General features: G+C 44.0%; 1 protein-coding gene across 1 annotated transcript; it reads right to left on the minus strand.

Moving 5' to 3' along the window:
• Window positions 1-519: 519 nt before the first annotated feature.
• PSMC5 (proteasome 26S subunit, ATPase 5) lies at window positions 520-9,915 on the minus strand. Its single transcript, XM_054994871.1, has 12 exons — window positions 9,866-9,915; window positions 7,732-7,803; window positions 6,964-7,033; window positions 6,325-6,422; window positions 4,676-4,732; window positions 4,321-4,551; window positions 3,394-3,520; window positions 2,725-2,915; window positions 1,499-1,597; window positions 1,306-1,416; window positions 1,066-1,152; window positions 520-680 (listed from the first exon to the last, which is right to left on the minus strand). The coding sequence occupies exons 1-12, from the start codon at window positions 9,887-9,889 to the stop codon at window positions 627-629; spliced, it is 1,221 nt and encodes a 406-aa protein (XP_054850846.1). The 5' UTR covers window positions 9,890-9,915; the 3' UTR covers window positions 520-626.
• Between the last annotated feature and the right edge of the window lie 510 nt (window positions 9,916-10,425).

Here is a 10,425-nt window from a genome sequence, read left to right on the forward strand (position 1 = left end):
TTTGTTTAAATAAATATACAGTTGTTCTCAACTGAACCAATGCATTTCAAGGGAGGTGCAACTTGCAATCAGTTGCCAGTAGTATGTTTTCCATCTAGCAACAGTTGGCAAGGGAGAGAATGTGGGCCAAGCTTCCCTATCAAGGGATTTGGCAGGTAAACTGCTTGTCTCCTGCCTTGCTCAATAGAAACATCATTTCTCAGCTCTCCCTCATTCCCCAAGGTCTGTAACAGAAACTGTACCCTAGAAATGATTTTTTTTCCAGATCACTCCAGAAGGGCGTAGTTATCCCTTCTGTGGAAAACAATCCTATCTTTCAGGACACTGCAACAGGAAAAGTTCCTAAGCAACCCCAGGTGGCTTTCAGGTGCTTACAAAGAGCTGAAATGGCTCTTCTATGTATGACTGCTCAGGCCAGTTCAGCCCATTAGGTGGGCCTGAACATGTGCTATGGGAAAGACATTCTGGAATCCATTCTGAGAGCTAATGGGAATGAGTTCTTAAAGAGATTACTTTGTTCTGTTAACACTCAACTTTATTACAAGAAAAAGGAAATTGGGGTGGAGATGTAACACGGAAACATGCCCCAGTATGTAAGAAACAGTACATATTACACAGATGAACTTCTACTTCCAGAGTTTCTTAATCGACATATTCTTCTCGCTGTCCTTTTGCATCACCTGTTCAAGAAGAGAATGCTATCAACTGAAACAGAAGAGGCAGGAAAGAGCCCCAGGGAACAGCAAGGAGGGAAGGTGGCTATGACGAGGCTAGTTGGTACTTTCTAGCTTCTGAAAGCTAGTCTCTGCTGCTTGATATACTGCAGACTTAAGTTTCACAGAAGACTGAGCTACCACCAGTGCTGCAGTAAAGCATACCCCACCTCTTACATCCTGCTCCTAGCTAGACTTGTGCCAGATTTCCCACTAGAAGCAGTGACTGTCCCAGCAGCAGCAGCAGCAGCAAATGTTACCTCCTATCAAACCTCCTTGCAAAATGGGAGGGAGGGGACCCTCTTCACTTCCAGGAACAGGCTTCCCCCCTCATAGCCACAACCAGCATTACCTTTGCTACAGCCATTTCGAAGTCTTCCTGTGTAACGTGTACCCTCCTTTCTCTCAGGGCGTACATTCCAGCTTCTGTGCACACTCCCTGTAATACACAACTGTAAGAAACCCATTCAAACCATCCCACAAATAACATGCAGGCCAGTACTGACGATCAATACATCCCCAGGATCATACGCGGGTAGGCAGGAGGAGAGCTTGGCTACCTGCATCAAGCACCTGCATTTGGCCTGCTCACCTTGACCTCAGCACCCGAAGCCCCTGGCATCAGCTCTGCAATCTTTCGCAAATTGATCCCCCGAGTCAGGTTCATTTTGCGAGAGTGAATCTTCAAAATGTCCAGGCGGGCCTATGGGAGGAAGGAGGTATGATGAATGGATGCTAAGAGTACAGTAGGCAGGTACTGCTGCCTCCCACCAGCTTTCCATCACCTCTTCATTTGGGGGAGGGAACTCGATTTTTCTGTCAATGCGGCCGGGGCGAAGCAGGGCAGAATCCAAGATGTCTATCCGGTTGGTGGCCATGATCACCTGTGCAAAACAATTTTAATAGAGGCTGCTAGAGAACTATTTCTGCCTCGTATGCCATCAATGTGTCATCTGTTTCCACCCAATAGTTTTATTAAGTTTATACAACAGGACAAAATTCTAAGGTAATTAATCAAAATTTACAAAATATACTTTAAACATACAGTTCAATACAAGTTATCCAAAAAGACAATTTATTTCATACTTAAATTCTTTCCTCTTTATAAAAAGGTTAATTAGATCATAATAAACATTTCTTTATCCATTCTCTAAAATCTAGGGGAAAATCCTTCCAATATTTTGCAAGTATCATTGTAGCAACTGTGATAAAATGCAGTATAATATGATGACATTATTTCTTAACGTTAGAAAGATTGCTTAACAAAAATATCTCAGGAGACAGGTGTATTAAGGTTTAGACCTATGTTTATAACTTTACCTGCTTTTCCCCAATAAACTGCTATGTGAGAGCAGGTCCGCCACAGATGGTAAAAGTCTGCCTTAGGCAAATTACAGTATCAACATTTACTAGAGCTTAAATGATACATTTTAGCAAGTTTTTGTGGGGGTTAAATACCACTGATGGGATCATTTTAAAGATATTTTCACTGAACTGAAGACATTGAAAAATGAGAACCAGAAGTAAGAATATATTTCCAACATCGTTTGTTTTGATCCATTTACTTTTAAAAATTACCTCTATATACATTTATGCAGAAAATTATATATACATGACATAGAATGTTTTTACCTTGCACAAAAACAAATTCTAACTCAGCAAAGTGTCTGAGCCCTTCCAGTCTCAATATAGTGGCATTGAAGAAGCTCTTAACCTGAATATATTTTAAAAACGTAATCATGCCTGAACTTTTAGAACTAGCTATTTCATCAAAAGGTACTATTTTGTTATTCACTATAACAGAAATACAAGTATTTAGGTCACCTTTTTTCCTATTATCATTGTCTCTCCCTCTTCCCTGGTCCTTCTGCTGTTGCTGAGAATGGGCAGGAGCCCAGTCCCACATATACTAGGTGTATTATCTCCCCCTCAAAAGCCAAGTAGAGTTAGAATCCACACCCTCTATAAAATTGTGCAAACTAGATTTTGTGTAATTTATAACCCAACATACCTTAATGTTCTTGGTGGCCTCAAAGCCATCCAGCTGGTTCAGCAGCTCCAACATGGTGCGCTGCACTTCGCTGTCCCCTCCAGAGCCTCCCTCCAAGCGGGAAGAGCCAATAGAATCAATCTCGTCCATGAAGATAATGGAAGGAGCGTGCTCCCGGGCCATGACAAACAGTTCGCGCACCATCCGTGCACCTGCCACAGGGAAACGGTGGTGACTGCACCCTTCTTCCCACTTCCCTCTAGTTCATATCCTGCTAGACTCGAACTACAATTTGGAGCTGCACTTCTAAAAGATGAGGGCTGTCAACTTCCAGGTGGGATCTGGAGTTCCTCTTGGAATTATAACGTCTCTAGACTAGAGAGAGACAGTTCCCCTGGAGGGGAATGGCAGCTTTGGAAGATGGCATCACATTCCTGCTGAGTTCCATGTCCTCAAGCACCATTCCCAAAGCAGAAGTGGGCAATCCTAAATACTGTGCTTATTTATGGGACAACGCCAGGACAAAGTATGGCAAGAAGGCTTGGTCACAGGTGCTGGGAATTTTCAGGAAAGCCTTGGGGTCCCCTTTTAGCATTTTTAAGTTGTTAGCTACCTTTCAAGGCAGCCACCAAAATGGTAGGGGAGTAGTTAGCTTTTCAAAAAGCCTCCCCATCTGTCTGTCTCACTCACCCTCCCCAATGAACTTCTGCACAAGCTCAGAGCCAGAGACACGAATGAAGGTGCAGTCTGTGTGATGCGCCACTGCTCGGGCTAACAAAGTTTTTCCGGTACCAGGAGGTCCATAAAGCAGCACACCCTAGAACGGAGCAGCACAAAATTGAAGGAAGAGAATGAGGACTCTTAAGATACACAGAAATTCATGGCAGTTCCCCACAACTTCCAGTCAGGTGTCCAGTCTTCCTCTACTGTGCCAGTTGGGGAAATAAAGCAAGGCACAGCACATATATGAAGGGGTCAGGAGGCTTAAGCAAGGTCTGTAGCCAGCTAGAGCCATGACTTGTTAAAAGACGGACCTACTACCACGCTTAAAAGCCCATTCCCTGAAACACATCAAGATTAGAACGCCAGTGAATGCTTAGTGCATTTATGTTGTTGAATAACCATAAATATAGCCAGGGGGCAGGCACCTAAGTCTGAGCATGTAATTTTGTCTCTTCAAGACCCCAAGAATAAGAAGTCAACTACTACCAGGGGGTGGGGAAAATCACAGGAACCTGTATTAATCCAGACCACTATTGCCTAGTCTGACACACAGCACCTCTCCAAGGTCTCCAAGCAGGGGCTCACTTGTAGAAATCTTTTTCAATTAAAGATGACATAAGCCACAACATGGAAAGAAATTAGGACCTTCTGCAATACTCTACCAGTGAGCTCTGATTCTCATTTCTCAGCATTCATGTTCCACTGACTCTACCAAGAGAAAGTCAAAGGCTTTCCTTCACATGATCTTCCAATGACAAAGTGTCTGTTACAGCACATCCCATCCTAAAGCTAGTCTGATCCAGAGGTCCACTACTACCATGTTGCTTATGAAGGAAGATGAGAAAGAACAGACACCTTGAATCACCTCTCTCCCCTAAATGTGCTCTCACGTGCCTTGGGCTGAGCAATCCCCAGAGCCTCAAAAAGCTCTGGATGTTTGACAGGCAGTTCAATCACTTCCTTGATCTCTTTGATCTGCTTATCGAGGCCACCAATCATCTCGTAGGTAGAGTCGGGCACTTTCTCTACCATCATCAGCGAAACCAGGGGGTCCACCTTGTTTGGCAAGATCTTGTGAAGTGTGTAGCTGTCATTCCTCAGAGCAACACGACAATTCGGGGTCACCTGGATGTCAAAGAATGGGAGGGAAAGATAAAGCACCCCTACTATCAAAGAAATATCCATATGTAGGACCACCGGACCTAGAAAAGAGCACAATGCTCTCCTTGACACAGCCAGTGATACTCACATCATTGATGTCTATGTTTTTATCCACGTCAACCACAAACTTGCCTTCTGGGTGGACCTGGAAGAGAGGCAGGGCAGCGGCCAGCATGAGAACAGAACACTCACATCCTCAACAGCAAATAGAGTAAGTCCAAAAAGTCAGTGGGAAGTGTAGGTCACCAGAACGCAGATCCTTTTACCAAAGCTTACATATAAAACACCCAGAAAGCACCATTTCTGAACAAAAATTCCTACTACAGTAAGAGAAATTTTTAACATACACTGGCCTCTTATACATTTTACAGGCTAGGTCAAAAAGCTGGAGTTGCTCAGCACCCAGCAATCTAGTCCCCTTTGCTGCTCCTGCAGCTTAGAGCAAGTGTTACGGGGAAGAAAGTGAGTTGTGTAAACCAACACGTCTGCCATTCAAATTTTGCCTCTGCCATGAACTCACTAGGCGGCTTTGGCAAGCCACCCTCTCCCAACCCAAATATAACTCCAGACAAGATTGTGATCTGGCTGGCTGACAATGTCAGCAACCCAAGATTAAGGAGTCAGCCTGTTTTGGATAGGGCCACCTATAGGCCCTATAGGAGCACCTATAGGCCATTAGATCCTGGCCTATAGGGAAATGGACAATCGCTTTCTTCGGTGATGTGTGGCCCCTTTCTCCAACTTCAATCAGTGTATCAGCTTTGACTGAGAAGTGAGATCAGCCCATGATTATTCATGCTCTGATCACATCCTGGTTAGATTACTGCAATGCACTCTGCATAGGATTGCCGTTGAAGAGTGTTCAGAAACTTAACGGTGCAGTTTATAGAAATGTATTCTACCACTCTAACTTCCAATTAGTTTCCAGGCACAATCCAAAGAGAAAGCCCTAAATGGCCTGGACTTGGGTGTTTGAAGGACACAATCAGCCTGTGCAATTCCTCAGATTCAAGAAGAGGTCGTTCAATGGCTACTAGCCATGGTAACAGAAGGGAGCCTGCATCTACTGAGGCAGCAAACCTCTGACTAACAGTGCTGGAAGGCAGCAACATGGCCCAGCCTCTACGCACTATTCTTTGGTCCTCCAGGGCGACTGGTTGGCCGCTGTGTGAAACAGGAAGCTGGACTAGATGGACCATTGGTCTGACCCAGCAAGCCCCATTCATGCTCTTGTTTTGAAGAATGAGTCTGTGGCAGTCTTGATTATGGAATGCCCTCCCCACAGTAGTTTGCCTCGCACCAAATTTGTTACTCTTCAGGCACCCAGTAAAGATGTGTTTTACCCAGCATTTTCTTCAGAGTAACAGTGTTTCCCCTCATGTTAATATTACTTCTGTTTATATGATAAATTAATCATGGTGTTCGATTTGCTGCTTTTAAATTGCAGCTGATTGATTCTTTTATTTATTGTTCTACATTTGTTTTGAAATTTTAACATGGAGGCTGTCTTGAGAAAGTGCAGCCTGAGAGAATCCTAATAAATAAATATGAAATGGAGATGCTTTAAGAATTAATGAATTATGGGCAGGGAAGGGCTTTGAACATTCACAAGCACGAAAGAAATGCTAAAAGGTTTCTTATTCTCAACCTACACTGCTTGATGCCTTCCAAGACAATCCCTTTTGCCAAACTGCAGAACACAAGCATTTGATGCAGGTACCTGGAGGAAAACCTTACCTTGACGAGTACTTTCTTCTTGTCCATAGCCCTCACCACCTCACCCACGTAAGAACCCTGTTCCTGCAACAGCTGTAGTTCTTCGCGCAGCAGGCGAACTGGGCAGCGGAGAGCAGACAGCACAACATTAGCTTTGCAGAAGGGAACTTTCTCCAGGCTTACCCACAAGACACCTGCCTACTTTTTCACTCAACTTTGTGTAATTCACTGCCTGGGGATGTAGAGACAGGCACTAGCATAAAAGTCTTTACAAGGAGATTAGGCAGATTCATGGAAGTTAGGCCTATCAATGGCTACTTAGCCATGGTGACTAAAGGGAGCCTCCACACTCGGAGACAGTAAACTTCTGAATACGAATACTAGGAGGCAACGTCAGGGCAAGGCCTTGGCTCCTGTGCTGTGTTCAGAGACCCTCAGGGACAACTGGCTGGCCACTGTATGGAAGAGGAGTCTGGCCTAGATGGACCACAGGTCTGATCCAGCAGGGCTCGTCATGTTCTCTTTCCCTCTCACAGTCACACCTCAAAGACTTGTTCAGCTCCTGGGGCATTTATGCACGCCAAACCATTCCCTTATTTGTTTCCTGCTACCCTGGCGGGCAAACAATGAGGAAAAGTGGAGAGCTATCTTGCAGCTTACCCTTGGCATTCAGTTCATTCCGCTGGGCCTGCAGCCTCCTGAGGTTCTGACTCTTATCGTTGACTATCAGCTTGGAAGAGGAAAGCAGAGAAACAACAGCTCATCTCCAAACTGCCAGGCTATCTAATCGCTGCTGGGAAGTTGCACCCATTCCCTTCCAGCAAGGGCATCCCAGCAAAGTTTAAGGCCATGAACAGAAAATGAGCAGCTCCAGACAGTCTGTTTCATCCATCTCTGACAAAAATAACCCAGTCATCACATTACTGTAGTGGAAGGAAGGAGGCCTCTCTGATCCCAGCCATGGGACCAAAGACTATGGGGTAACTCTCGGCCATAGAAAGATCACCATGGCCCCTGTTGTTTACTAGTCATAATGACCTCCCCACCTCTTTTCCTGAGTCTTGTTTTTTGCAGTGAACACAGATACATTCTTAAGTCTGATGGAAATGTTTTGAAGGCAGATTCTCTGAGACATGCAGACAATGGGTGTCAAACTTGCAGCCGCTGCTCTTTAGAATGTGTTACAGAGACTGCAGACATAACAGCCAACAAGTGCAGACAGAAAAAGATTTGCTGAGCTGCAACTTATTCAAAAAGACTTATGCAGACTCTGCATGTTGGCTTTATTAATCTCAAGATTAACCATCTTTAATTGATTCAGCTGCTTCCCAACAGAGTATAACAATTACACTGCCTGGCCTGCAGGAGAAAAGATTAGACATGACAACCCCTACCCATTCCCTTTCCAAAGAAGTAGGATCATCTTACCTGTAACTCCTCAATTTTTGATAGATAATACTGGCGCAGCCCAGTCCCACCCTTGCTTTCATCCAGCTCCATCTGTCCAGGAGAGTCAGAGAGGCAAGCAGAGGAGGAAAGCTTGGTCAGTTCAAGAAGGGTGAGATTCAAATATTGTTTTTCAGTTTTCTCCTACCCTATGAGAAATGTGTTCTTTTTTAACACACATGGTCTTGTGGAATCTAAGACTTGCAGTGCAATCCTACAGAGTTACTCCAGTCTAACCCAACTGGAGCTAAGTTACTGAAGTAACTGCACAAGATTGTGCTGTTATTGTGGTATGAAAATTAAATCTAGCCCTCAAGTCAGAGTTGACTTATAGTGAACCCTGGTGGAGTTTTCATGCCAAGAGATTAACAGAGGTGGTTTGCCATTGCCTGCCTCAGCAACCCTGGTCTTTGTTGGAGGACTCCCATCCAATTACTAACCAAGGCCAAACCTGCTTAGCTTCTAAGATCTGACAAGATCAGGCTCCCAGAAACTAAAGCCCATCACCATGAACATTTAAAATGTTAGAGGATTCTTTGTTACTTCTGCTATAACTACCTATCTGGAACTGGTCATCTAAGGTTAGTGTGTCCCAAGAAGAGAGACAAATTTTTCAAGCACCCATCACCAAGACAGCATCTAAACTGAAACAATTACTCCTCTCCTTCCCCCTGGCTTCACCTCTAATTTCTCAGGTGGCAAGCAGTGTGGTGTAATCGTTAAGTGTTGGACTAGGACCCAGGTTCAAATTCCCACTCTACCATGGAAGCTTGGTGGGTGACCTTGAACCCGTCACATACTCTCAGTCTAATCCACCTCACAGGCTGCTGTGAGGACAAAACTGAGGAGAAAGAATGATGCAAGCCACTTTGAGAAGAAAGGTGGGGTATAAATTAAGTATATAAGTAAGGGGAGGATATACTGCATTTACCTTCCTACTATTTACACTAGGCAACATCCTTTTGGCTGGCATTAACAGTGCTTTGTCATCCATTTCGATGAAGTTTTTTTTCTGGGGTGGGAGGGTGAGATATACAGGATCCTACATGACTTTCTCCATTATTCTGGGATTTTATTCCATAGTATTTTTTCATAATGTCAAGAGTACCTAATTTTATCATCTTGAATTGGTGAACTATATGATGGTCGATAAAATAAATCTGATCTACTCATTAGGGGTAATGTTTTGCCTATAAGTTTTTATTATTGTGTTATTTGTATTTCTAGGTCACTGCAAACAAGTACCTGATGGAAAACAAGCTGGCCAAGAGTTTACTTGGTTATTTACAGTTTGCCCTGTCTGTTTTGAAATATCCCTGTAAATTGTTCAAAAACATCAGATGTTGTGGCAATCTCAATTCTGTATCACAAAGATACTCATATTCAGCTGAGCACGATTCTAGTCTACTAGCATCTTATTTATTATATTCCATTTATACCCCGCCCTCCCCACAAATGGGCTCAGGGTGGCTTAGCTCAATTCAACAAGAACTCCATCTGTGATCAGCTGAATGAATATTACTACACTTGATCTTAGCCAAAAGGCCGAGAAGCAGAATATAGTTATGATACTGATTTTTAAAAATTACCTATTTAGTATTATTTGAGAATTATCTGTCTTAAACCAGTACGTTTGTTTGCCTTTTCCTATGTCATGCTGACAGCACTAAGATTCTCTCCTCACCTTGCACGGAGTCAAACCATTAAGTCTGTCAAGCTTTCCATTATCTACTTTAGTTGGCAGTGGTTCTCCAGGGTCTCAAGCGGAGGCTTTTCATATATTGGACTCTTTTTAACAGGAGATGCTCGTGACTGAACCTTCCCCACACAAAGTAGATTCTCTACTTCCAAGCCGCCGCCGCCGCCGCCGCCGCCTCCTTCCTTTCTCCCCTTTGGAACCATAACTGTGTCGCTCCCCATAGGCCTAATTACAACCCCCACCCTCAGCCAATACACACCCCCGCCAGGCCACGCCCCTTCCTTGTGCTCCCCCCATCATTCCCCTTTCCCACTGCGATAAAAATAACATCTCACCCCCCGGAATTGCCGCCCCTCTTCCCACACCACCTTCACTGGGGGTCCCGGAGTGACTCAGCAGCACAAGCCAACTACCTACCTGTTCCAGCCCTTCCGTCGCCATTTTCCCCCTCACCGGTATGGCCTGTGCGCATGACTTGCACAAGATTACCGGAAGCTACAGGCATTTCCTTTTCCTCTTCCTTGCCCTTGCCCAATATGGCCATCGTTGCTTCTTGAGCGAGACAGTTACTATGGAACGACGTCTATTGATTTTTTAAAAAATTGAAAGGTGGAGGGGAACAGTTTCAATGAACTGCTATACACTTCCTCATTGCTGTGTCTAGACTCCTTTAGCAGAGTATTGGGCACAATTTTTATTGTTTCAAATTATTTTTAAAAATTATTATGTTTCTGTCTGTATTTAATCTGTGGGTTGCCTGCCACTTCATACGAAAAGGCAGCATATAAATGGCCTCATTAAATAGGCCCCAAAGGATTTTTAAAAACTTTTTAAAATGAGAAACCAATGGAAGAGATGTTTTTACAACACAGTTATAAGCTGAGTTACATACTTGTAAGTCTTTGAATCATGCGTTTAGAATTACACTTTAAATTCACCAGGCCCAGCAGATCTGAAAGTCACCTTTCTTCAACAAC

Source organism: Eublepharis macularius, chromosome 12 (genome assembly GCF_028583425.1).
Source record: "Eublepharis macularius isolate TG4126 chromosome 12, MPM_Emac_v1.0, whole genome shotgun sequence".
NCBI lineage: Eukaryota > Metazoa > Chordata > Lepidosauria > Squamata > Eublepharidae > Eublepharis > Eublepharis macularius.

What these genes read in the sequence shown, in the direction of transcription:
- PSMC5 (XM_054994871.1), bottom strand. Translation starts at nt 9,889, where the DNA reads ATGGCGACGGAAGGGCTGGAACAG. An exon ending in AAAACATAGACATCAATGAT is followed by an intron (nt 4,552 to 4,675) that starts GTGAGTATCACT and finishes TTTGACATCCAG; the next exon opens with GTGACCCCGAATTGTCGTGT. An exon ending in TCCCTCCCCCAAATGAAGAG is followed by an intron (nt 1,417 to 1,498) that starts GTGATGGAAAGC and finishes TTCCTCCCATAG; the next exon opens with GCCCGCCTGGACATTTTGAA.